General features: G+C 60.4%; 5 protein-coding genes across 6 annotated transcripts in view; all 5 read right to left on the minus strand.

The window, feature by feature from the left end:
- Positions 1-25,538, minus strand: part of LOC138720875 (zona pellucida sperm-binding protein 1-like) — a 64,406-nt gene that overhangs the window by 2,510 nt on the left and 36,358 nt on the right. Inside the window, exon 2 of the mRNA XM_069857281.1 lies at positions 52-185. Coding sequence (XP_069713382.1) covers positions 52-88 — 37 coding nt within the window. The 5' untranslated portion in view covers positions 89-185. The remainder of the gene's footprint in view (positions 1-51; positions 186-25,538) is intronic.
- LOC138720734 (glutamine-rich protein 2-like) lies at positions 90-4,682 on the minus strand. The gene is made up of 5 exons (XM_069857082.1): positions 4,488-4,682; positions 3,125-3,246; positions 2,049-3,057; positions 1,476-1,925; positions 90-172 (listed from the first exon to the last, which is right to left on the minus strand). Exons 1-5 carry the CDS (start codon positions 4,639-4,641, stop codon positions 90-92), a joined length of 1,818 nt encoding a protein of 605 aa, XP_069713183.1. The 5' UTR covers positions 4,642-4,682.
- Positions 8,002-10,751, minus strand: LOC138720865 (acyl-coenzyme A amino acid N-acyltransferase 2-like). Its single transcript, XM_069857267.1, has 3 exons — positions 10,281-10,751; positions 9,991-10,193; positions 8,002-8,620 (listed from the first exon to the last, which is right to left on the minus strand). Exons 1-3 carry the CDS (start codon positions 10,744-10,746, stop codon positions 8,033-8,035), a joined length of 1,257 nt encoding a protein of 418 aa, XP_069713368.1. The 5' UTR covers positions 10,747-10,751; the 3' UTR covers positions 8,002-8,032.
- Positions 13,925-17,416, minus strand: CCDC86 (coiled-coil domain containing 86). Its single transcript, XM_069857315.1, has 4 exons — positions 17,215-17,416; positions 15,725-15,854; positions 15,269-15,343; positions 13,925-14,296 (listed from the first exon to the last, which is right to left on the minus strand). Exons 1-4 carry the CDS (start codon positions 17,394-17,396, stop codon positions 14,177-14,179), a joined length of 507 nt encoding a protein of 168 aa, XP_069713416.1. The 5' UTR covers positions 17,397-17,416; the 3' UTR covers positions 13,925-14,176.
- Positions 18,634-21,281, minus strand: LOC138720889 (membrane-spanning 4-domains subfamily A member 15-like). Of its 2 annotated transcripts, XM_069857305.1 has the most exons (7): positions 21,163-21,281; positions 20,825-21,023; positions 20,318-20,437; positions 20,017-20,073; positions 19,094-19,249; positions 18,852-18,971; positions 18,637-18,735 (listed from the first exon to the last, which is right to left on the minus strand). In XM_069857305.1, the coding sequence occupies exons 2-7, from the start codon at positions 20,993-20,995 to the stop codon at positions 18,727-18,729; spliced, it is 633 nt and encodes a 210-aa protein (XP_069713406.1). In that variant the 5' UTR covers positions 20,996-21,023; positions 21,163-21,281; the 3' UTR covers positions 18,637-18,726. The 2 variants fall into 2 exon arrangements, with proteins under 2 accessions (XP_069713407.1, XP_069713406.1); XM_069857306.1 differs by lacking the exon at positions 20,017-20,073 and having other exon boundaries at positions 18,634-18,735.

Genomic DNA, 25,538 nt, shown 5'->3' on the forward strand with positions numbered 1-25,538 from the left:
GGGGACCTCCAGGCCCCTTTCTCCGTGCCAGGGTGGCACCGAGCCCCCTACCCGTGTTGCCGTAGTAGCATGGGGTGACGCGGTCCATGTCATCGTAGCAGCATCCCGCCTGCAGGCACGCGGCGCGTCCCGCTGCCGCCACGCACGCCAGCCTGCCCGCCGGCACCCGGCACTGCTCCCGCGTCAGCGGCGCCCCTGGGGGACACGGGGACAGCAGAGGTCCCCCGGGAACCCTCCTGCTTGCTCCCCGAGCATCTCCTGCCCTCCAAGCATCTCCTGCCCCTCAAAGCACCTTCGAACCCCCAACCACCCTCCTGCTCTCCAAGCACCTCCCGCCCTTCCGAAAGCGTCTCCTGGCCCCCAAGCATCTCCTGGCCCTCAAAAGCATCTCCTGTCCCTCAAGCATGTCCTGCCCCTCAAAAGCATCTCCTGCCCCCCAAAGCACCTCCTGACCTCCAAGCATCTCCTGTCCCCCAGCATCTCCTGCCCCTCAAAAGCATCTCCTGGCCCCCAAGCATCTCCTGCCCCTCAAAAGCATCTCCTGCCCCTCAAAAGCATCTCTTGCCCCCTCAAAGCATCTCTTGCCCTCCAAGCATCTCCTGCCCCAAAGCACCTTCTAAACTCCAATGACTCCCCCTGCCCTCCAAGCATCTCCTGCCCCCCAAAGCATCTTCTGCCCCCGAAAAGCATCTCCTGCCCCCCAAGCATCTCCTGCCTCCAAGCATCTCCTGACCTCCAAGCATCTCCTGCCCCAAAGCACCTTCTAAAAGCCAATGACTCCCCCTGCCCCCCAATCATCTCCTACCCCCCAAGCATCTCCTGCCCCCATCAAAACATCTCTTGCCCTCCAAGTATCCCCTGACCCAAAGCACCTTCTAACCCCCAATGACTCCCCTTGCCCTCCAAAAGCATCTCCTGCCCCCTCAAAGCATCTCCTGCCTCCCAAAAGCATCTCCTGCCCCCCATGCACCTTCTAACCCCCAACCACCCTCCTGCTCTCCAAGCATCTCCTGCCCCCAAGCACCTCCTGCCCCCTCAAAGCATCTCTTGCCCTCCAAGCATCTCCTGACCCAAAGCACCTTCTAAACCCCAACGAATCCCCCTGCCCTCCAAGCGTCTCCTGCCCCCCAAGCATCCCCGACCCAAAGCATCTTCTAACCCCAATGACTCCCCCTGCTCTCCAATCATGTCCTGCCCCTCAAGCACCTCCTGCCCCTCCAAGCATCTCCTACCCCTCAAGCATCTCCTGCCCCCCAAAAGCATCTCTTGCCCTCCAAGTATCCCCTGACCCAAAGCACCTTCTAACCCCCAATGACTCCCCTTGCCCTCCAAAAGCATCTCCTGCCCCCCTAAAGAACCTCCTGCCCTCCAATCATCTCCTTCCCCCCAAGCATCTCCTTCCCCCCAAGCATCTCCTGCCCCCCAAGCATCTCCTGCCCCCCAAGCATCTCCTGCCCCTCTCCGTGGTGTCTCACCTGCCCTGGGCGGGGGGTAGAAGAGCGCGGTGGGTTGGAGCAGACCCGGCTGTGCTTGAAGCCCAGGACGCAGCAAACCAGGCTGGGGCTGAGCTGGAAGCCCAGGGTGGAGGGAGCCTGGCTGGGACTGGAGCCCTGGCCGGCTCAGAGCTGGTTGGGGACGACCGGGATGGACCAGCCCAGGCTGGCCGTAAAGCCCATGCTGGAGGAGATCAGCTTGGGATTGGGGCTGAAGGTTGGGGCGAGCGAAGCCTGGGTGGCTTTGGGGCTGAGCTCCTGGGTGGACGTAGCCTGCTTGGGCTTCACCTCCAGCCTGTGTCCAGCCAGACTGGACACCAGGCTGCTCAAGACCTGGGCGAAGGAACCCTCGTTGGTTTTGACCTCCAGAGTGCACCAACCCAGGTCGATTTTGAGTCTGAAGCCCTGGGCGATGCCCTGGTTGGGTTTGACCTCCAGAATGCACCAACCCAGGTTGGTTTTGACCTCCAGAATACACCAACCCAGGTCGGTTTGGGGTCTGAAGCCCTGGTTGGGTTTGACCTCCAGAATGCACCAACCCAGGTTGGTTTTGACCTCCAGAGTGCACCAACCCAGGTCGGTTTGGGGTCTGAAGCCCTGGTTGGGTTTGACCTCCAGAATACACCAACCCAGGTTGGTTTTGACCTCCAGAATACACCAACCCAGGTTGGGTTTGACCTCCAGAATGCACCAACCCAGGTTGGTTTGGGGTCTGAAGCCCTGGTTGGGTTTGACCTCCAGAATACACCAACCCAGGTTGGGTTTGACCTCCAGAATACACCAACCCAGGTTGGTTTTGACCTCCAGAATGCACCGACCCAGGTCGGTTTGGGGTCTGAAGCCCTGGTTGGGTTTGACCTCCAGAATACAGCAACCCAGGTCGGTTTGGGGTCTGAAGCCCTGGACGAAGCCCTGGTTGGGTTTGACTTCCAGAATGCACCAACCCAGGTTGGTTTTGACCTCGAGAATGCACCAACCCAGGTCGGTTTTGGGTCTGAAACCCTGGGTGAAGGACACTTGGTTGGTTTTGACCTCCAGAGTGCACCAGCCCAGGTCGGTTTTGGATCTGAAACCCTGGGTGAAGGACACTTGGTTGGTTTTGACCTCCAGAATGCACCAACCCGTGCTGATTTGGGGTCTGGAGCCCTGGACGAAGCCCTGGTTGGGTTGGAGCTCCAGAGCGCACCCACCCCGGTCGGTTTTGGGGTTGGGCAATGGGTTGAACCATGCTGGGCTGGGACTGTGGCCCGTGGTTGATCTGGTAGGGCTGGGTCCGACCTATGGTGGGAGCCTTCTCTGAGTTGGCTTGGGGAGCAAGCTGGGCTCCCGAGAAGGTCAGGGTGGACTGGGACGCGTGGTGGAGGAGGCCAGGCTGGGTCAAGGGGACCAGGACATCAGCCTGGCTGTGGTGGACGCCGTGGCCAGCGTTGGTGGGACCGTTGCCGTCGGTGAGGATCTCGTGGTCCCCCGGCTGCGGGCAGGTCATGTTGACTTCGTAGGAGGCGACGAGGACCCCGCTGCGCAGCGTCTCCTCCAGGTGAACCTTCAGGACGTAGCGGTCCTCCTAGGGGAGGGATGGTCACCTCCAGCCCACCAGCGGCGCCGGCATGGGGGTGGGACAGGGCCCTCACCTTCAGCAGGACGTGGCAACCCTCGTAGCCGGTGGAGAAGATGACAGCACCGTCCGTGCCGGCGTTGAGCCAGTGGAGGCAGATGGAGCAGTTGGCCACGTCGAAGCGGGTGCCAAACTCATCTGCGGGAACACCGAGACGGGGAGCGAGGTGGCACAAGCAGGTGCTGTGACGCTCCCTGGGGGATGCGGGCGCAGAAACCCTGGTCGGCAGCACCATCAAACGCTCCTTCGTCCCACCAAGGTACCACCAAGTGCTCCTTCATCCCATCAGGGCACCATCAAATACACCTTCAACCCATCAGGGCACCACCAAATGCTCCTGCAACCTATCAGGGAACCACCAAATGCTCTTTTGACCCACCAGGGCACCACCAAACACTCCTTCAATCCATTAGGGCACCACAAAACACTCCTCAACCCATCAAGGTACCACCAAACGCTCCTTTGACTGATCAGGGCGCCATCAAATGCTCCTTCAACCCATCAGGGCAGAACCAAAGGCTCCTCAACCCATCAAGGCACCATGAAATTCTCCTTCAACCCATCAAGGCGTCACCAAAGGCTCCTCAAACCCATCAGGGCAGAACCAAATGCTCCTCAACCCATCAAGACACCATGAAATTCTCCTTCAACCCATCAAGGCGCCACCAAATGCTCCTTCAACCCATCAGGGCACCACCAAACGCTCCTTTGACCCATCAGGGAACCACTAAACACTCCTTCAACCCATCAGGGCACCACCAAACGCTCCTTTGACCCATCAGGGAACCACTAAACACTCCTTCAACCCATCAGGGCACCACCAAACGCTCCTTTGACCCATCAGGGAACCACCAAATGCTCCTTCAACCTATCAGGGAACCACCAAATGCTCTGTTGACCCATCAGGGAACCACTAAACACTCCTTCAACCCATCAAGGCACCACCAAACGCTCCTTTGACCCACCAGGGAACAACCAAATGCTCTTTTGACCCATCAGGGAACCACCAAATGCTCCTTCAATCTACCAGGGAACCACCAAATGCTCTTTTGACCCATCAGGGAGCCACCAAATGCTCCTTCAACCCATCCGGGCACCACCAAATACACCTTCATCCCACTAAGGCACCACTAAATGCTCCTTTGACCCATCAGGGCACCACCAAACGCTCCTTCAACCCATTGGGGCACCACAAAACACTCCTCAACCCATCAGGTCACCACTAAATGCTCCTTCAACCCATCAGGGCACCACCAAATTCTCCTTCAACCCACGAGAGCACCACCATCCCGGGGCAGGTGCGTTTTGAGGTGACCTCCGAGCGATCCGTGGGCACCAAGCCAGCCTGGAGGCCCCGCGCCCGCCCGCTCCCCACTCACCCACAACCTGGAAGCGGACGGTGCGGCCGCGGGTGGGGTGGACCAGCAGCTGCATCCCGTGGTCCCCACAGTCGTAGCGGTACCGCAGCAGCGAGAAGATGACTCCTGGCCCCAGGAGAAGGAGGAGGAGGAGGAAGGAGCAGCTCCAGCCCATGGTGGTGAGCGAGGTCGGAGCACGGGGCTCTCTGTGGGTCACTGGATTTATAGCCAGGACACCGGAGGGATGCCACGTGCCGCGATGGAGCTTGGCCAGGGCTCCTCGCTCCCCTGCCACCGGCGACCTCGCTGCCCTCGGCCTCGCTGACCAAGGAGGAACCAAAAGGCGGGCAAAGAAACTTTGTCCCACCACGGGAGACGTTATCCCTGCAAAGGAGGAATGGAGACTGGCCACGATGTCCAGCTGGACCAAGCCCCCTGGACAGCAGGAGGGGGCATCTGGCTCCTGGATCCACGGCCAGGGCAGCCGTGGGACCAAGAGAGCATGGGCTACGCAGCCAGGGTCCCTCAAGGTGGTGTTGGGGTCCCATCAACTGTGTTGGGTCCCATGAGGTGGCATTGGGGTCCCACCAGCTGTGTTGGGGTCTTACTAGGTGGTGTTGGCACCCCACAAGGTGGTGTTGGAGTCCTACCAAATGTGTTGGGGTCCCACCAGCTGTGTTGGGGTCCCACTAGGTGGTATTAGGGTCCCACGAGGTGGTGTTGGGGTCTCACCAGCTGTGTTGGGGTCCCACTAGGTGGTATTAGGGTCCCACGAGGTGGTGTTGGGGTCTCACCAGCTGTGTTGGGGTCCCACGAGGTGGTATTATGGTCCCACTAGGTGGTGTTGGGGTCTCACCAGCTGTGTTGGGGTCCCATGAGGTGGTGTTGGGGTCTCACCAGCTGTGTTGGGGTCCCACTAGGTGGTATTAGGGTCCCACAAGGTGGTATTAGGGTCTCACCGGCTGTGTTGGGGTCCCATGAGGTGGTGTTGGGGTCTCACCAGCTGTGTTGGGGTCCCACTAGGTGGTATTAGGGTCCCACAAGGTGGTATTAGGGTCTCACCAGCTGTGTTGGGGTCCCATGAGGTGGTATTAGGGTCCCACGAGGTGGTGTTGGGGTCTCACCAGCTGTGTTGGGGTCCCACGAGGTGGTATTATGGTCCCACTAGGTGGTGTTGGGGTCTCACCAGCTGTGTTGGGGTCCCACGAGGTGGTGTTGGGGTCTCACCAGCTGTGTTGGGGTCCCACTAGGTGGTATTAGGGTCCCACAAGGTGGTATTAGGGTCTCACCAGCTGTGTTGGGGTCCCATGAGGTGGTGTTGGGGTCCCACGAGGTGGTGTTGGGGTCTCACCAGCTGTGTTGGGGTCCCACTAGGTGGTATTAGGGTCCCACAAGGTGGTATTAGGGTCTCACCGGCTGTGTTGGGGTCCCATGAGGTGGTGTTGGGGTCTCACCAGCTGTGTTGGGGTCCCACTAGGTGGTATTAGGGTCCCACGAGGTGGTATTAGGGTCTCACCAGCTGTGTTGAGGTCCCACGAGGTGGTATTAGGGTCCCACGAGGTGGTGTTGGGGTCCCACCAGCCGCGTTGGGGTCCCAGCAGCTGTTTCACGGAGGGGACCTGAGCCCTGGGATGCTCATCCCTGTCCCCAAGCTCCATGTGGGAAGGCAAACGCGACCCATCAACGGCCTGGGACGCAAGGTGAGCTTCACCGGTACCTGAGATGAGGAGGAAGGAGCTGGATCCTCTCAGTGGCTTTGAGCTCCATGGGTTCCTCCTACCTCCCTCACCAGATATCACCCTCCCAGGTCTCCTCTCCATCACGCTTTGCTGCTCATGGTCGGCTCCTGCTCCTTGTCCCGGCACGTGCCGGGTGGGAACGTGTCCAGGTGACTCTTCACCAACCGAGCCACCAGGCTTGATGGTTTGAGGGGTTTCCAGCTCTCCTTGCCCTTCCCACCCCCAAGTCCCACCGATCGTGGCATCAGGGCGATGGTGAAAGGTGCACGGAGCCGGGGGGGGGGGGGGGGGGCACAACCCCCGAAAACGGCCTCAAGAGGGACCCCCAAGCCCTCAGCCACGGTGGCACCAACACCAGAGCCCAGGGACACACGGCCGGGTACCCCCCCTCCAGGAGTCATGGAACCAGGGAATGGGTTGGCTTGGAAGGGACCTCAAAGACAACCAGTTCCACCTCCAGGGACACCTCCTGCTGGATCAGGGGGTCCAAGCCCCATCCAACCTGGCCTTGGACACCTCCAGGGATGGGGTGGCCACCCCTGCTCTGGGCAACCTGGGCCAGGGCCTCCCCACCCTCACAAAAAGACATTTCTCCCCAAGATCTCATCTCCATCTCCCCTCTTGCAGCTCCAAACCCTTCCTCTTGTCCTGTCCCTGCATTTCTTCATCCAGAGCCCCTCCCCAGCTTTCCTGGAGCCCCTTTCAGCCCTGGAAGCTCCTCTAAGGTCTCCCCCACAACCTTCTCTTCTCCAGCCTCAACAACCCCAACTCTCTCCTCACACAGAAGGTTCTCCAGCCCTCGGATCATCTCCGTGGCCTCCTCTGCACTCGCTCCAGCAGCTCCGTGTCCTCCCTGTGCTGAGGATCCAGAACTGGATGCACCCCAAAAGTCCTTCTCCTCAGCGCTGCTCCCAATCCCTTTGTCCCCCATCCTGTGTTGCAACTGCAGATTGCCCCAACCCAGGTGCAGGACCTTCCCCTTGGCCTTGTTGAACCTCATGATGTTCTCCCAGCCCCACTCCCCCACCTTCTCCAGGTCCCTCTGGATGACATTTTGTCCTTCTGGTGTGACAACCGCACCACTCACCTTGGCGTCATCTTCAAACTCAACGAAGGTGCCCTCGATCTCGTCGTCTCCATCATCAATGAAGATATCAAAGAGCACCAGTTGGGTCCCACGGGCTGCACTTTATTGAGTGGTGGCAGCCCCTTCCCCCCACCTCCCCGCAGCTTCGTGGTGGCCACAGAACCCAAGTGGAGCTCCAAGAACCTGATGATCTCCTACCACGAATGTTCTTTAGCGTTGGTTTGGGGTTGGGCTTCACCTCATCGCAGCCATCACAGCTTCGTGGTGGTGACAGAACCCAGATGGAGCTCCAAGAACCTGATGATCTCCTACCACGAATGCTTCTGAGCTTTGGCGTGGGGTTGGGCTGCACCACCCCAAAGCCATCACAGCTTCGTGGTGGCACCAGAATCCAAGAGGAGCTCCAAGAACCTGATGATCTCCTCCACCCCAAAGCCATCACAGCTTCGTGGTGGCACCAGAACCCAAGTGGAGCTCCAAGAACCTGATGATCTCTTACCACGAATGTTCTTTAACCTTGGTGTGGGGTTGGGCTTCACCACCTCGAAGTCGTCACAGCTTCGTGGTGGTGACAGAACCCAAGTAGAGCTCCAAGAACCTGATGATCTCCTACCACCCCAAAGCCATCACAGCTTCGTGGTGGCACCAGAACCCAAGTGGAGCTCCAAGAACCCGATGATCTCCTACCACGAACGCTCCTGCGCTTTGGTGTGGGGTTGGGCTTCACCACCTCGAAGTCGTCACAGCTTCGTGGTGGCCACAGCCCCAAGATGGAGCTCCAAGAAGCTGATGATCTCCTGCCACGAATGCTCCTGCGCTTTGGCGTGGGGTTGGGCTTCCCCGCCCCACAGCACGGAGTAGGGGCTGGCGCGGATGCTGGAGATGCTGCAGAGGGGCGAGCAGGGCGGCTCGATGAGGTGTCCGGCTCCGGGGTAGGAGAGGACGCGACCGCTTCCCTCCGGCAACCGCTCCATGGCCAACTGGGCGAAGAGTTTGCTGTTGAAGTTGCGATCGGCCTCCCCCACGATGAAGAGGACCTTCCCCCGCACCTTCTCCACCGGGATGGCCGAGGCGCCGTACGCGGGGTCCCGGGGGTCTCCGAACACGGCCGAGTTGTCCAGGGCTCCCATCTCGGTGAAGAGCAAGCGCTCGCTGTGGTAAGGGATGGCCGGGATGTGGAGGGCCCCGTAGGTGAGCGGGGTGCCGTGGATGAAGGCCGTGCCGTTGATCCACACCGTGGCCACCACCTGCGGCAGGAAGGAGGCCATGGCCAGGGCCACCTCGGCTCCTTTGGAGACGCCCACGACGCCCAAGCCGGGGCCGCGCACCTGCAGAGGGTGGAGATGGAGAAGGATGGCAGCAACCACTGGGTGGGATGTTCTCGGTCACTGGGACATCATTGAGATGTCCTGAGTCACCAGGACATCACCAGGATCTCCTCAGTCACTGGGACATCACTGAGATGTTCTCGGTCACTGGGACATCATTGAGATGTTCTCAGTCACCGGGACGTCACCAGGACATCCTCAGTCACTGAGACGTCACTGAGATGTCCTGAGTCACCAGGACATCACCAGGATCTCCTCAGTCACTGGGATGTCACCGAGATGTCCTCAGTCACCAGGACATCACTGGGATCTCCTGAGTCACCAGGACATCACTGGGATCTCCTCAGTCACCAGGACATCATTGAGATGTTCTCAGTCACCGGGATGTCACTGAGATATCCTCAGTCACTGGGACATCACCGAGATGTCCTCAGTCACCGGGACGTCATTGAGATGTTCTCAGTCACTGGGACATCACCAGGATCTCCTCAGTCACCGGGACATCATTGAGATGTTCTCAGTCACTGGGACATCACCGAGATGTTCTCAGTCACTGGGACTTCACCAGGACATCCTCAGTCACTGGGATGTCACTGAGATGTCCTCAGTCACCAGGACATCACTGGGATGTCCTCACTCACCGAGACATCACCGAGATGTCCTCACTCACCGGGACATCACTGGGATGTCCTCACTCACTGGGACATCACCGGGATCTCCTCAGTCACTGGGATGTCACCGAGATGTCCTCAGTCACCAGGACATCACCAGGATCTCCTCAGTCACTGGGACGTTACCAAGATGTCCTCAGTCACCAGGACATCACTGGGATCTCCTCAGTCACCAGGACATCACTGGGATGTCCTCACACACTGGGACATCACTGGGATGTCCTCACACACTGGGACATCACCGGGATGTCCTCACACACTGGGACATCACTGGGATGCCCTCACACACTGGGACATCACTGGGATGCCCTCACACACTGGGACATCATTGAGATGTCCTCAGTCACCAGGACATCACCAGGATCTCCTCAGTCACTGGGACATCACCAGGATCTCCTCAGTCACCAGGACATCACTGGGATGCCTTCACTCACTGGGACATCACTGGGATGCCCTCACACACTGGGACATCATTGAGATGTTATCAGTCACCAGGACATCACCAGGATCTCCTCACTCACTGGGATGTCACTGAGATGTTCTCAGTCACTGGGACGTCACTAGGATCTCCTCAGTCACTGGGACATCACTGGGATGTTCTTATTCACTGGGACGTCTTGCTTATCAGGATGCCCCTGGTCTCCGGGATGTCCCTGCCCAGCAGGACACCTCTGCTCCTGGCTGAGACCCAGGCCTCACCTTCGGATGCCGGAGGAGCAGGTTGGCCGCCTCCTCGAAATACTCCAGGTCGATCTGGAGGAGGTTGCGGGGAAGATCATCGTAGGCGAAGAAGGCCAAGGCCAACACCGCGAAGCCCCTGCTGGCCAGCAGCCCCGCCCGGAACTCGATGAGGCCACCGGCACCTCCAAACAGGTCGATCACCCCCGGGAAGGGTCCTGGTCCTGCAGGTAGCCAGAGAAACCGTCACCGATGGGGATGAGGAGCCACCAGAGCCATCCCACCCACCCTGGGGGGTCCACAGGGCTCACCGGGTGGCAAGAAGAGGGCTCCCCGGACCCTGCCCTCCCGGACGGGCACGCGCTGGACACCAGGCCCCACAAACCACCTCTCGGCCTCGCAGGAGGCCAGCGGCTGGGCCTGGGGGCTGGTGGTGGCCAGCACGAGGCCATCGAAGACCTCCAGATGGAAGAGGAAGGGGCTGCCGGTCACGTCTCGCTTGAGCAGCCGTTGGAAGAGGGTGTCGGGCTGCAGGAACCAGAAGGGCCCCATGGGCCACACGCCGGTGTAGCTGCCCCCCAGCGCCGCGTGGAGCCCGGGATCCACCTCGCCTGCCCCGTCGGCGCGGAAGAAGGTTTGAGATTGGAAGCGATGGCCCCGCTCGTCCGTCAGCGACACCCGCAGGGTGACCAGCTGGGACGGGGACAAGCCTCGCACCTTCAGCCGCACCGGCCGGTCGGCCAGCGAGGACCGCGGCGTCACCGTCACCTCCACCATGGTGCACCTGGAGAAGAGTGGAGATGAGCATCAGCATCCTCCCATAGACTCCTGGAATCACCAGGTTGGAAGAGACCCACCGGATCATCGAGTCCAACCATTCCCATCAATCACTAACCCATGTCCCTCAGCACCTCGGCCACCCGGCCCTTAAACCCCTCCGTGAAACTTGGAGCAACCTGATCCAGAGGGAGGTGGAACTGGATGGGCTTGAAGGTCCCTTCCAACCCAACCCCTGGCTGCTCCTTGATCCACAGGGCTGCAGGCACCCACAGATATTGTCCTACTCCAGCTCACTCCAGGGACGGTGCCACCATCTACTGCTGCTTGGTGGCACCTTGGTGGCACCAGGAATAGCTGCCCCATCCCTGGAGGTGTTGAAGACCAGGTTGGATGGGGCTTGGAGCCCCTGATCCAGTGCGAGGTGTCCCTTGGGTTGGAACTGGCTGGGCTTGGAGGTCACTTCCAACCTAACCTGTTCCATGATCCCACTCGGGCCCCCACAAATGGATCTCCCACCCCCTTGCTGATCACACACTGGGGTTTGCAGCCCACCTGGTCCCTGTCCCCCCTCCCCAAGGACACGCAACACCTCTTGCCCCCTCAAACCCCTCCAGCAGCCCCTCAAACCCCTCCAGCAGCCCCCCAAACCCACCACCCCCCAGCGTGGACACCCCTCTTTCTTCTCCCCCTTCCATCCCTGGTGTCCCCAGCACCCACCTTCCCCCCCCCAAAGCCAGAGCAGGGCAGGGGGTTGGGGGACAGTGGTTCCAGGCACCCCCCCCTCCACTCCCCAGTCACACCCAGTTTCTCCCAGTTAGGCGGCGGTGGCAGCGGGCGCTGAGCCCGGCGAGGGAGGAGACATCAAAGCCACCTCAACAGCAAAGCAGCCCCCAACCCCAACCCCCCTGGAAGCCCTGAAGCCACGGGGATGGGCTCCAAGCCCCCTCCTCTTACCCACCCTGGGCTGGGGCCGCCGTGCTGGGGTTGGCGATGGGGGGACGGGAAAGGTTCGGGGTGCCCCACGCTGCCTGCTCTGGTCCTGGCAATCATTAACCAAGAGCACCAAGTCCTCCTGGCCAATGACCCCCAAGGGCCAAGCTCCAACGGTCCCACAACTCTCCCGCGCCCCACAGCCTCCTCGCCCCTTCCATGGGGCACCCCTCCATCGGGAACCCCCCCCAAATCCAACTCAGGGGGGCTACAGGGAGCTCCGACCCCTCATTGAGGAGCTCTGATCCTTCCTTTTGGAGCTCTGACCCCTCATTGAGGAGCTCTGATCCTTCCTTTTGGAGCTCTGACCCTCCTTGAGGAGCTCTGACCCCTCCTTGAGGAGCTCTGACCCCTCCTTGAGGAGCTCTGACCCCTCCTTGAGGAGCTCTGACCCCTCCTTGAGGAGCTCTGACCCCTCCATGGGGAGCTCCGACCCTTCCTTTTGGAGCTCAGACCCTCCTTGAGGAGCTCCGACCCACACTGGGTCCTTCTGTGATGCCCCCAGCTTGTGGTTAAGCTTCAGCTCTGGTTTTGGCGGGGCTCAGGACCAGCCTCTCCCCCACTCCCTGGGCCACAAGCTCATCTCCCCAGAGCTGCGATGCCAGGATGAAGCTCCTGACCTGGCCACCACCTTGTCCACCTGCCCCATGGTTCCTCACGGTTCCTCTCATCCCTTCGCCCCCCTCCAGCGCCCCCCACCCCGGTCCCTCTGGCTCAGAGCAGGCGGAAGACCCAACCCTGACCAGGAATGCAGAGAAACAAGAAGGTGAGAAGATTTGTGGGGTTTTCCCCACCCTAAGCCCTCTCCAACTGCCCCCCAAGCCCCCCCAAACCTACCTGGCAGCGGCATTGCCGCCCCCCAGCGCCACAGGAAGGAGAGAGGAGGCTGCATCCCACACCCCGTCTCACTCCCGCAGCGCAGGACGCGTCCCCTCCCTTCCCAACAGTGGAACTGATGGGATGGCTTGGGTTGGAAAGACCTCAAACCCATCCAGTCGCACCGCCAGGGACACCTCCCGCTGGATCAGGGGCTCCAAGCCCCATCCAACGTGGCCTGGAACCCCTCCAGGGATGGGGCAACCACCACTGCTCTGGAAATCATCCACCCCACCCTCCAAGCAAAACATTTCTCCCCAAGATCTCACCTCCATCTCCCCTCTTGCAGCTCCAAACTCATCCTGTCCCTGCCCTCCCTGATCCAGAGCCCCTCCCCAGCTTTCCTGGAGCCCCTTTCAGCCCTGGAAGCTGCTCTAAGGTCTCCCCACAGCCTTCTCTTCTCCAGCCTCAACAAGCCCAGCTCTCTTCTCATACGAGATCTTCTCCAGCCCTCAGGTCATCTCCGTGGCCTCCTCTGCACTCGCTCCAGCAGCTCCGTGTTCTCCCTGTGCTGAGGATCCAGAACAGGACGCAGAGCTCTAGGTGGAGTCCACCGCGTCTAGAATCCTCAGCACAGGAGCTGTTGGAGCAAGCCCAGAAGAAATGCCCTCCCCTCCCCTTCATGACAGGCTCCAGGGCTTATTCCCAGGGAAATTCATAGAATCACCAGGTTGGAAGAGACCCACCGGATCACGGAGTCCAACCATTCCCTTCAATCACTGACCCATGTCCCTCAGCACCTCGGCCACCCGGCCCTTAAACCCCTCCAGGGAAGGGGACTCAACCCCCTCCCTGGGCAGCCTCGGACACTGCCCAATCACCCTTTCTGTGAAGAATTTGTTCCTGCCGTCCAGCCTGACCCTCCCCTGGTGGAGCTTGAGGCCATTCCCTCTCGGCCTGTCCCCTGTCCCTTGGGAGAAGAGCCCAGCTCCCTCCTCTCCACAACCTCCTCTCAGGGAGTTGCAGAGAGCAATGAGGTCTCCCCTCAGCCTCCTCTTCTCCAGGCTGAACCCCCCCAGCTCTCTCAGCCGCTCCTCTTCTTCTCCAGCCCCATCCCCAGCTCCGTTCTCTTCTCTGCACTCGCTCCAGAGCCTCAACATCCTTCTGGTGGGGAGGGGCCCAGCACTGACCCCAGGATTCGAGGAGCGCTCTCCCCAGGGCCGAGGCCAGAGGGAGAAGAACCTCCCTGGCCCTGCTGGCCGCGCCGCAGGGAAAAAGGGCCTCAGGGGGCAAGAGACCATAGTGCTCTGTGACCTGTGGGAGATACGGAGCCAGCAGCCCCCTCAAAGCCATCGGAATCAAGTCTGGGGCAGCTCCTATTCATTTTTATACAGAATAAATGTCCATTTGGGCAGGTGAAACAGTTCTTCCAGCTGTTGCCAACATCACGACTTCCCAGGACAGGGGAGATCCAGCAGCAGGTCCGGGTGGATCACAGCCCTGCCCTCCCCAGCTCTGTCCCTCTCTATGTCCGACACCGAGGAAGCCGCACAGGAGAGGAGCAGGACCCGCAAAACCTCCGCCTGCGTGGGCCGGGCATCACGGAGCACAATCCTCCAGCTCATTCCGTGGCTGCTTCGCGCCGTACGGGTGTTTTCTGGAGCAGGGCCAGCGTATCCCGCTTCTCAACCCGCCGCAGCTGCTTCTTCTTCGCCCGCTTGAGCTTCAGCGGGTTCCGGATCTGGGAAGAGGAAGAAGAGGAGGCTTTGAGATACACAAACCACGCCAGGATGGGACTCCCAGCCTCCCAGTCCTGCGGCACAGCCTCAACCTCTATCAGTGCGTTGCAGAGAGCAATGAGGCCTCCCCTCAGCCTCCTCTTCTCCAGGCTAAACCCCCCCAGCTCTCTCAGCCGCTCCTCTTCTTCTCCAGCCCCTTCCCCAGCTCCGTTCTCTTCTCTGCACTCGCTCCAGAGCCTCAACATCCTTCTTGTGGGGAGGGGCCCAGCACTGACCCCAGGATTCGAGGAGCGCTCTCCCCAGGGCCGAGGCCAGAGGGAGAAGAACCTCCCTGGCCCTGCTGGCCACGCCGGGTCTGATCCAAGCCCAGATGCCCTTGGCCTTCTTGGCCCCCTGGGCCCCTGCTGGCTCCTGGTCAACCAACCCCCCCAGGTCCTTCTCCTCCAGGCAGTTTCCAGCCAGCCTTCTCCTAGGCTGGAGCTGCTCAGGGTTGTTGTGCCCCAAGGGCAGGACCCGCCATTTGGCCTCGTTGAACCTCCTGCCGTTGGTCTCAGCCCATGGATCCAGCCTGTTCAGATCCCTTTGGAGCCTCCCGACCCTCCAGCAGATCCACACTCCCACCCAGCTTAGTGTCATCTCCAAACTCGCTCAGGGTGCACTCGATGCCTTCATCCAGGTCATCAATAAAGACCGTGACCAGGGTTGGACCCAGCCCTGAGCCCTGGGGTCCCCACTTGGAACTGGCCTCCATCCTTGACCTTCTCCACATCAGTGCCACGTTCCCTTGCTCTGTAACCTCCGTTCTGGTTTCCTCAAGCTCTAAAGAGCTGTTCCCCCCATCCCATTCTAGAGCAGTTTAGTTGGATTTCTCCCAGTGCTGCTCCCAGAATCCTTCAGAGGAGCCAGGGAGAGGAAGAGGAGCCAACTGGAACACAAGGTGTGAGGCCACCAGGCCAGTGCGGCCACCGACTCACCACTTGGACGATCTCTGCCTTCCGCTCGTTCTCCAGGCGCCGCTTCAGGTTCTCCTCCCGCCGCCGCTTCTTCTCCTGCAGGAGGAGCAGCAAAACATCATTCGCTGCAGCTCCCTCTCTCCCTCCAGGGTTAAACCCAAACCTCCAGGGTTAAAACCAAACCGGACGCGGTCAGGGAGCTGCTCGGCCCCAGCAGCACGAGCAACGCCCGCCCGAGCATGAAATCTGCTGCCCAAAGCCAAGCCAGAAGCAATTCTTGCTCCCAAACGAGGCTTGAACTAACTAAGCGAGCTTATTCCGAGTCGATAACTTGCAGCACGTGACCGTCGCAGCCTGGATTTGGCAGGCCGAGAGGGAATTCCAAACCTGCCCCCCGGGGCCAGCAGGCACAGAAGGGGTGGGAGATGCTGCCTGCAGGTTCCTTGAGCCCCAAGCTCGGCTCCTGAGCTTCCTTACCTCTCGCTCTCTCTGCTTCCCCTCCTGCAGCTGCCGTGCCAGCTCCTGGACGAGCTTCTTTTCCTGCCGTTCCTTCATCTTCCGCGCCCAGGAGGTGCGAAGGGCTTTGTCCTGGATCATGTGTGAGAACCTGGAGGCAGCAGGAGGAGCCCCCCCTGGCTCACAGGAACCACGTGCAGCCTTTCCCCTCCACAAACTCCAAAGACCTCAACTCTGCGAACCCCTCCCCAGCTCAGAGCCGCCCCCCCCAGCAGCCTCAGCCCCCTCACATTCCCTCCAAACCTTCCCCGCAGCTCAGAACCCCCCAAAACAGCCTCGTTCCCCCACCCTGGTTCCCTCTAGATGCTCCACGATCCCCCTCCAATCTCCCCCATCACGGCCCTGCCACAACAAGTAGTTCCTATTACAGAGAGTTTAGTTTCATCTCAGTAACTACGTTCTCTGAAAGTTAGAAAGTCCCTCTAATAGCAGGATTTTTTCCTCTGGCTCCATATTTCCTTTCAAGCAGGGGTTTTGCAGGCACTGTTCATCCTTTGGAGATGATCAAACCTTATGTTCAGCATGATCTGTGCTGAGCAGACGCCTCTTCCTCTCTAATCACCTCCCTCTGCAGCCTTCCCCGTCTCAAATTCAAGGTCAGACAGAGCTGGAGCCAAGGCTCTCGATTAGCAAGAGATTGGACTGTTGGGAAGCTTGTAACAACACTAAAATGAGGTTTTGGGAATAACAGAACGCGCCTAAAATTCCTGGGAGAATTTATCATCCGCACGGAAGCGGGAAACACCTTGCGTCCCAGCTCTTGTCTCGCTGCATGGCATCGATGGAATCGCTGCCTCGCGTTGCCCAGCCCCGATGAAAGGGCGTTTGCTTCCTAAAACTCCAAAACGAGTCTCGGAGAGTTTTATTTGCCGGCATTTTCTGTATCGCTGATACCTTCCCCCAGCCCCCTCCCATCTAACAAGCTGAGTTTTGTGCCTTCCTGGAATAACAGTCAGTTTGGTGAATGCTTTTCATGGAATTATGGAATTCCTTGAGGCCTGGGACCCCTCTCCTCCTCGAGGCCTGGGACCCCCCTCTCCCTTCCTCGAGGCCTGGGACTCCTCCTCGAGGCCTGGGACCCCCCTCTCCCTTCCTCGAGGCCTGGGACCCCCCTCTCCCTTCCTCGAGGCCTGGGACTCCCCTCTCCCTTCCTCGAGGCCTGGGACTCCTCCACGAGGCCTGGGACCGCCCCCCCCGAGGCCTGGCCCCCCCACTTCGAGGCCTGGGACCCCCATCTTCGAGGCCTTGGCCCCCCCCCTTCCTCGAGCTCTGGGACCCTCCTCGAGGCCTGGGACTCCTCCTCGAGGCCTGGGCCCCCCACTTCGAGCCGTGGGGCCCTCCTCGAAGCCTGGGACTTCTCCACGAGGCCTGCCCCCCCTCCTCGAGGCCTCGGACCCCCTCCTCGAGGCCTGGGACCCCCTCCTCGAGGCCTGGGACCCCCCCCTACCCACCTCTTCTTGCCCGGGTCCTTCCAGACCCGCCCCGACTTGGGCCTGCCCCGCGGGATCGCCACTGCCGCCGCTTCCTTTCGCTTCTTGGCCGCTCTCTGAGGCCGCCGGGCCGGGGCTGGGGCCGGGGCTGCCCCGCTGGGCTCCTCGGAGCCTGAAGCCACCACCCTCCTCTCCCCGTCCATGCCTCCACGCTGCGCCTTTCCAGGAGGCGCCGGGTGATGACGTCAGAGAGGCGGCGCCGCGCAGGCGCAGAGAGAACGAGAAGCCATTTGGAGTCCCTGACCGCCATTATGGTATCGGGCAGCGCTTCCGGCTTCCTCAACGGGGCCGCCATGTTTGTGCCGGGCAGGCGTGGAGCTGTGCCCATCGCCCCCTTATGGAATCAGGGTTTGGCTTGGAAGGGACCTCAAACCCATCTAGTTCCACCTCCAGGGACACCTCCCGCTGGATCAGGGGCTCCAAGCCCCATCCAACCTGGCCTTGAACCCCTCCAGGGATGGGGCAGCCACCCCTGCTCTGGAAATCATCCACCCCACCCTCCAAGCAAAACATTTCTCCCCAAGATCTCACCTCCATCTCCCCATCTTGCAGCTCCAAACCCTTCCCCTCATCCCATCCCTGCCCTCCCTGATCCAGAGCCCCTCCCCAGCTTTCCTGGAGCCCCTTTCAGCCCTGGAAGCTGCTCTAAGGTCTCCCCGCAGCCTTCTCTTCTCCAGCCTCAACAACCCCAACTCTCTCAGTTTCTCCTCACGCAGGAGGTTCTCCAGCCCTCGGATCATCTCCGTGGCCTCCTCTGCACTCGCTCCAGCAGCTCCGTGTCCTCCAGGATCCAGAGGATCCAGAACTGGACTTGGGGCTCCAGGAGGGTCTCCCCGAGCGGAGCAGAGGGGCAGGATCCCTCCCTGCTGCTCCCACGGCTCTGGATGCAGCCCAGGACACGATTGATTTCTGGGCTGGGAGCGCACGTTCCCAGCTCCTGTTGAGCTTTTCATCCCCCACGACCTCAAGTCCTTCTCCCAATCCATTCTCCACCCAGCCTGTGTTTGTGCTTGGGATTGCTCCAATCCAGGTGTAGGACCTTGCTCTTGGCCTTGTTGAACCTCATGATGTTCTCCCAGCCCCACTTCTCCAACCTGTCCGGGTCCCTCTGGGTGACATCCCATCCTTCTGCTGTGACAACTCAGCTTGGTGTCATCTTCTCGCATCTCGCAGTCTCTGTCGTCGATGGAGATGTTAAACAGTCCCAGTACAGACCTCTGAGACCACTTGTCACGCATCTCCATCACCTCCCTCAAATCCCACCCGGTGCAGAGGCTCAAGGAGGCTTCTCCCCATCCTCTGAGGAGCCCCAGAGAGACGCATGGCCTGACCTGAGGGGCTGAGGACTTTACTGGGGCCAGTGGCCACCATCCTGGGGCCAGGCTGAGACAGGGACACGGGCACTGAGGTTCTCAGGCTCCTCAGTTGGGCACCAAGACCTCTTAACGGGGACGGTCACAAGCTTGGTCCTGGCTACAGCACCTGGAAGAGGGGGGAAAAAAAGGGAGAAATGCCGCTTTTGGGGTCATCCTGAGGAATCCTGGAATGCTCCCCAGGTGTCTCCAAAGCTCTGGGTGCCCAAGCCCAGCCCCCCTCACCATGCGAGTGTAGTTGTGCTGCTTGATGGCGTTGTAGCCGAAAGCCAGGGCCACCACGGCCACGCAGAACTCCAGGAAGCTGAAGATGACGAGGATGGAATCCAGCCCGTTGCTCAGCATCTGCGGGGAGGAGAGCGGGAGGGAGGCCCCAGCCCCCCTCATCCCCGTCCCCCGGCTCAGCCATCGTCCCCGTTGCTCGTCCCACGCAGCAGCTGGAAGCGAGCAGGACCAGGAGGTTCTACCTTGTTCTCGGGGCTGGAGCACCACTCGGGTCGCAGTTGGTAGAACGTGTTGGCCTGGCAGCCGGGGAGGTCGTGAACGATGGCCACGGTGTGGAGAAGGGTGGCCACCAGCGTGCTCAGGATGACTCCCACGTTGACGATGCAGCAGGTCTTCACCTGTGGGGGTCACCTTGCGTCAGCTCCGTCTCTCCCGCTCCTGCCAGGACCTGGGTGGGTGGCAGCACGATTCCCACCCTGCTGCTCTCCAAGAAGGACATTGAGGAGCTGGAGCACGTCCGGAGAAGGGAATGGAGCTGGGGAAGGGGCTGGAGAGCAGGGGTTATGAGAGGGGTTGAGGGACCTGAGGGTTTGGTCTGGAGAAGAGGAGGCTGAGGGGAGACCTCATCGCTCTCTGCAGCTCCTGGAAAGAAGGTTGTGGTGAGGTGGGTCCTGGGCTCTCCCAGGTGACAAGGGGTGGGACGAGAGGAAATGGCCTCAAGTTGCACCAGGGGAGGTTTCGACTGGACGTTAGGAACAATTCCTTTACTGTGAGAGTGGTGAAGCCTTGGAAGAGGCTGCCCAGGGCGGTGGTGGAGTCGCCATCCCTTGATAGGTTCAAAAACCACGTGGCCATGGCACTTGGGGACAGGGTTTAGTCAGCACGGTGGGGTTGGGCTGATGGTTGGACTGGATGAGCTTAGAGGGCTTTTCCAACCTTGATGATTCTGTGGTTCTACGAGCTTTTCTCAGCCAAGAGTAGCTCCCCCAGACCCCAACCTTCTCGTGGAGGCCCTGGACTGGGCACCTCTGGAGGCTGAGTGAGGCTGTAGGCGCCTCGCTGTCCACCCTGCGGGGTGAATCCGAGCTGCAGAGGGGCCGAAGTCATGGAAGCAAGGTGGGAACTCTTTGTCCCTCTTTTTCTGGCTGCGAGGGAACCTCCTTACCAGCAAGATATTGTCTCTCTTTTCACTTTCCACCAGCAGAGAACCTGAGACCAGGAGCTGCTCGGAAAACAGGGAGGAGGGTGTCAGCAGCAAGGAAGTCCTCCCCATCACCCACCACACGCATCCCAGCACCCTCCCAGCTGGGATTCAGGGCTACACGCACGCATCCTCCATCCCTGAGAAGATGGTCAGAAGGTTCGTATGTAAGAGGAAGCCCTGGTGATGAGGGGATCTAGACCCTGATCCACCGAGATCCCCCTGTCCTCATCCAGAGGCAAAGGGCAGGCGTGTCCCATCCTACCAGGAGCCCGAGCCAGAAGAAGATCCCGCTGGCCACAGGGATGGAAGGGTTCCTGTGCTCTGATATCGTCAGGATGATCCCGAAGCAGATGTGGATGATCCCGGTGAAGATGTGGATGGTCTAGGGGAGAGCAATGGCCCAAAGTGCTGCTGGTCTGCCAGCAAAGGACGGATATCCCGGCTCTTAGCTGTGTCCCACCCCAATCCCACCACCACCCCGTGTCCTGGCTGCACCCCACAGTGCTGAGAGGGGACTTGGGGCAGCTGGGGGCGTTGGCACTTGGTGGAACCCCATGAGCTGGTCCCAAACCCCTTCCCCAGCCAAGGAGAACCTCAAGCAGGACAATCCCTGGGGATACTCAGTCCTCATGTAGCCCCTGGGGGCATTGGCTCTTGATGGAGCCCCATGAGCTGGTTCCAACCCCTGCCCCAGCCAAGGAGAACCTCAAGCAGGACAATCCCTGGGGATACCTGGTCCTCCCTTAGCCCCTGGGTTGCTGTCTCTCACCCCCAGCGCCTTGGGCTGAGCCTTTCTGAAGCCCCTGACTTGAAAGGAGGACACGGCAGGTGCCAGCGGTCTGGAGCCCGAGGCCAGCTGGGCTGCCCGGGGATCTGTGGACGGGATGACCTCGGTGATGATCCTCACGCCCCCGGAGTCGGTCACCGTGGTGGCTGCCATCGCCGGTGGGCGCAGCCGGGCTGGAGAGCTGGAGCAGAGAAGCTTGAAAGCCCAAGGCAGCTCCCACCCTGCCCAGGGACCAGCGTGGGGAACGGTGACACCGGCAACACGGATGGCCTCCCAAAAGGATGTCCCACACCCCATCCTCACCTCCCCCAGCCAGGTACCTCCTTCAGCCTGGGCTTGTCCTCCTCCTCCTCCTCCCGGCTGGGGTCCCTTTGCTCTCCAAACCTCCCCGGCGAGGTGGTGGTCGGGCAGGGCCGCGGTCCCGCTGCCCTTTGCTCCCTGCGGGAAGTTTGTTCATGGAGACCTCTTGCTCAACGAGGCGGCTTTGCCAGCGGAGGGGACGGAGAGCCTGGCAGAGCCCCCGCACGAGGTGGGAGAGGGCGGCCGGGAGAAAGGGCTCGGAGACCCCTCCAAGGGCTTCGCTGCAGCCTGGAGAATCATAGAATCATAGAATAACTAGGTTGGAAGAGACCCACTGGATCATGGAGTCCAACCATTCCCATCAATCACTAACCCATGGCCCTCAGCACCTCGGCCACCCGGCCCTTAAACCCCTCCAGGGAAGGGGACTCAACCCCCTCCCTGGGCAGCCTCGGACACTGCCCAATCACCCTTTCCGGGAAATATTTCTTCCTGCTGTCCAGCCTGAACCTCCCTGGTGGAGCTTGAGGCCATTCCCTCTCGTCCTGTCCCCTGTCCCTTGGGAGAAGAGCCCAGCTCCCTCCTCTCCACAACCTCCTCTCAGGGAGTTGCAGAGTGCAATGAGGTCTCCCCTCAGCCTCCTCTTCTCCAGGCTGAACCCCCCCAGCTCTCTCAGCCGCTCCTCTCCTTCTCCAGCCCCTTCCCCAGCTCCGTTCTCTTCTCTGCACTCGCTCCAGAGCCTCAACATCCTTCTGGTGGGGAGGGGCCCAGCACTGACCCCAGGATTCGAGGAGCGCTCTCCCCAGGGCCGAGGCCAGAGGGAGAAGAACCTCCCTGGCCCTGCTGGCCACGCCGGGTCTGATCCAAGCCCAGATGCCCTTGGCCTTCTTGGCCCCCTGGGCCCCTGCTGGCTCCTGTTCAACCAACCCCCCCGGGTCCTTCTCCTCCAGGCAGTTTCCAGCCAGCCTTCTCCTAGGCTGGAGCTGCTCAGGGTTGTTGTGCCCCAAGGGCAGGACCTGCCGTTTGGCCTCGTTGAACCTCCTGCCGTTGGTCTCAGCCCATGGCTCCAGCCTGTTCCGATCCCTTTGGAGCCTCCCGACCCTCCAGCAGATCCAGCTCCCACCCAGCTTAGTGTCATCTCCAAACTCACTAAGGGTGCACTCGATGCCTTCATCCAGGTCACTGATAAAGACTGGCCTCCATCCTTGACCTTCACCACATCAGTGCCACGTTCCCTTGCTCTGTAACCTCTGTTCTGGTTTCCTCAAGCTCTAAAGAGCTGTTCCAGCAGATCCACACTCCCACCCAGCTTAGTGTCGTCTGCAAACTTGCAAGGCTTGCTCCTTGGGCTGCTCCAAGGAGGAGACCCCCGTGGCCACCTCTTTGCCCTTTCTCAAGTTGCGGCTGCTTTTCTTGGGCATCATCTCCGCAATTAGCCACGTGGCAGCCCTAACGAGGTGCTGGGAGATTCGTTTGGCCGCCCTCGTTAAGGCTGTTGTGAGAGAGCGAGGGCCGGTGATTTCCCTTACAGGAAAAAGAAGGAAGCAGCCCAAACTTACAACCCCTCGTTGGGCTCTAAAGGTCCCAGAGAAGCTCTTTGATTGGCTTTTGATTTCCTTCGGGGTTCTCCTTCCTTCCCGCTGCTCCTGCCCACCGGCCAGAGCGAGCCGGGAGGGATCGGTTTGCGGTGCCGGAGGGCTCCGGTGGGGGCTCGGCGAGAGCCAAAGGGAAAGGAGACGTTTCCAATAGGAAATGAGAGCTCAGCCCGGGAACGGAGCCACCACACGTGGTGAGGGGCTCCCAAAGGGCAAGCTCGGAGGCCCCTTCCTCCCGCTGTTGGCCACCGGTCTCCAGAAAACAAGCGGTTTCCTTCGTGGTCTCCGTCCCTGTCTGCTCACCAGGAGGGCTGGGGTCCTCCGCGCCGGTCCATGAGGACCCCCCAGCTCTTTTGGATGTTCAGTGAATGTTGGGTGATGGTCCCACCAGGACCAACTGGACATCAGGAGCAACTTCTTCACCAAAACGGTTCTCGGGCACTGGCAGAGGCTGCCCAGGGAGGTGGTGGAGTCCCCAGCCCTGGAGATGCTTAAAAAGCAGGTAGATGAGGTGATTTGGGACATGATTTAGTAGGACACGTACAGTTGGGGTTGATGATCTCAAAGGTCTTTTCCAACCTAACGATTCCATCACCCCCTCCCCGGTGCTGGGTGCTGCGGGGACCTCCAGCTCTGGGACTCCTCAAGGGAATCGAGCTTCTCATTCCCAGCAGGGCTGCGGTGACAGAGAAGGGGACAACAGGGAGGAGGTTGGACCCAACCTCCACCCATGGGACCAGGCATGGTGGACACAGCTCTGGAACCTGGCTTTTTCCTCCCCTGGAGTCTGCGAGTGTCTCACCACCTCCCAGACTGTTTCCTGGTGGAACTGGAATATTTGGGTACCAGTTGGGGCTGGCTTGGGACATGGACATCAACATTAGGGACCGCGACACCCCTGTCCCTGCCCGAGGTCCTCCCTGCAGCCCCTGGGGGCCTTCCCCATTCCAGCTGAGGATTTTAGGAGCAGGTGGAAGAGCTTTTGGGAAGCGCCTTTTCATTTCTTTTGGCCCTAGAGGGAGCTAAGACACTTGATTTGGAGGCACCAGCACTTCCAGAGCTCCCAAAGGCTCCAGGCGCTGGGGCCAGTGGTTGGGGCATGATCTCCAGCCAGGGGCGAGCAGCAACAGCTCCTCCATCCTTGTGGAGAACCAAGGTCCCCAAACTGGACACAGGAGAGCGGACACAGCTTGGTGGCTCCTGGGAGAGCAGAGGGACCAGCGCGTGGCCACCTCCTCGACCGTTGAGTTTGCAGAGACGTTGGAGCAAAGCTGTCTGGCCACACGTCCCTGCAGACCCGATATTTCTCCAGGGTCTTCTCTGAAGGCTTTCTTGGCATCCCCACTGTGCTGGAAAGTAGGGGATGGAGCAACGGTGGAGAGGGACAATGGCCACGAACCTGGGAGCAGGTGGAGCTGCAGAGGAAGGAGGAGAACGGTGCTGCAGGTTCTCAGCTCTTCTTTGTCCTGATTTGGGTCCTTACAGCCAGGTCGCTTCCCAAACTCCTTCTCCGTTGACTAACGAGATGAACCACGGCCAGGCTGTGTCCTCCCCGTCCTCCCACGGGGAACGGGAGGTGTTTTTTTGGCCCAGCAACAGATTAGTCCATAGCTGGAGGGCTCTCCCACCAAAGCAGCCTCAGAAAAGAGCTGGAAGGACATCTCACCTGCATCCCCCACCCCATGGTGGGAAACAGCAGGTGGAGAGAAGCTGCTGCTGACGGCGCCAAACACCGTGTGCCAGGGAGGAGCTGCTGGTGGTGTCCCTCCATAGAATCATTTAGGTGGAAAAGACCTTGGAGATCATGGAGTCCAGCCATCCTTGTCCACTAGCAAACCAGATCCCTGAGCACATCATCTACCCGGCTTTTAAACCCCTCCAGGGATGGGGACTCCACCACCGCCCTGAGCAGCTTCTGCCTAAGAACCCTTTGAGTGGAGAAATTGTTCCTGATATCCAACGTGAACCTGCTCTGGTGCAACTGGAGGCCATTCCCTCTCGGCCTGTCCCCTGTCCCTTGGGAGAAGAGCCCAGCTCCCTCCTCTCCACAACCTCCTCTCAGGGAGTTGCAGAGAGCAATGAGGTCTCCCCTCAGCCTCCTCTTCTCCAGGCTGAACCCCCCCAGCTCTCTCAGCCGCTCCTCTTCTTCTCCAGCCCCTTCCCCAGCTCCGTTCTCTTCTCTGCACTCGCTCCAGAGCCTCAACATCCTTCTGGTGGGGAGGGGCCCAGCACTGACCCCAGGATTCAAGGATCCCTCTGCAGAGCCTCGGTCCGTGGATCGAGCCTGCCCAGATGTTTCTGCAGAGCCTTGGCCCATGGATCCAGCCTGTCCAGATCCCTCTGCAGAGCCTTGGCCCCTGGATCCAGCCCTCCCAGATCCCTCTGCAGAGCCTCAGTCCATGGATCCAGCCTGTCCAGATCCCTCTGCAGAGCCTCGACCCGTGGATCCAGCCTGTCCAGATCCCTCTGCAGAGCCTCGACCCGTGGATCCAGCCTGTCCAGATCCCTCTGCAGACCCTCGACCCATGGATCCAGCCCCCCAGATCCCTCTGCAGAGCCTTGGCCCACAGATCCAGGCCCCCTAGATCCCTCTGCAGAGCCTCAGTCCATGGATCCAGCCCATCCAGATCCCTCTGCAGAGCCTCGACCCGTGGATCCAGCCTGTCCAGATCCCTCTGCAGAGCCTCAGCCCATGGATCCAGCCTGTCCAGATCCCTCTACAGAGCCTCGACCCATGGATCCAGCCTGTCCAGATCCCTCTGCAGAGCCTTGGCCCCTGGATCCAGTCCCCCCAGATCCCT

This window comes from Phaenicophaeus curvirostris, chromosome 5 (assembly GCF_032191515.1).
Source record: "Phaenicophaeus curvirostris isolate KB17595 chromosome 5, BPBGC_Pcur_1.0, whole genome shotgun sequence".
In the NCBI taxonomy this organism is placed as follows: Eukaryota; Metazoa; Chordata; class Aves; order Cuculiformes; family Cuculidae; genus Phaenicophaeus; species Phaenicophaeus curvirostris.

Bases quoted from the DNA above. Each gene is read 5' to 3' on its own strand.
- LOC138720734 (XM_069857082.1), bottom strand. From the start codon at position 4,641: ATGGGCTGGAGCTGCTCCTTCCTCCTCCTCCTCCTTCTCCTGGGGCCA. The intron at 3,247-4,487 runs GTGAGTGGGGAG...GTGTTCCCGCAG, and splicing joins CGTCCGCTTCCAGGTTGTGG to ATGAGTTTGGCACCCGCTTC. The intron at 3,058-3,124 runs GTGAGGGCCCTG...TCCCTCCCCTAG, and splicing joins GTTGCCACGTCCTGCTGAAG to GAGGACCGCTACGTCCTGAA.
- LOC138720865 (XM_069857267.1), bottom strand. From the start codon at position 10,746: ATGGTGGAGGTGACGGTGACGCCGCGGTCCTCGCTGGCCGACCGGCCG. The intron at 10,194-10,280 runs GTGAGCCCTGTG...GGCTACCTGCAG, and splicing joins AGCCCTCTTCTTGCCACCCG to GACCAGGACCCTTCCCGGGG. The intron at 8,621-9,990 runs GTGAGGCCTGGG...CACCCTCTGCAG, and splicing joins TGCTCCTCCGGCATCCGAAG to GTGCGCGGCCCCGGCTTGGG.
- CCDC86 (XM_069857315.1), bottom strand. From the start codon at position 17,396: ATGGACGGGGAGAGGAGGGTGGTGGCTTCAGGCTCCGAGGAGCCCAGC. The intron at 15,855-17,214 runs GTGGGTAGGGGG...TGCTGCCTCCAG, and splicing joins AAGGACCCGGGCAAGAAGAG to GTTCTCACACATGATCCAGG. The intron at 14,297-15,268 runs GTGAGTCGGTGG...TCCTCTTCCCAG, and splicing joins AGGCAGAGATCGTCCAAGTG to ATCCGGAACCCGCTGAAGCT.
- LOC138720889 (XM_069857305.1), bottom strand. From the start codon at position 20,995: ATGGCAGCCACCACGGTGACCGACTCCGGGGGCGTGAGGATCATCACC. The intron at 20,438-20,824 runs GTGAGAGACAGC...GCTCTCCCCTAG, and splicing joins CTCAGCCCAAGGCGCTGGGG to ACCATCCACATCTTCACCGG. The intron at 20,074-20,317 runs GTAGGATGGGAC...TTTTCCGAGCAG, and splicing joins TCTTCTGGCTCGGGCTCCTG to CTCCTGGTCTCAGGTTCTCT.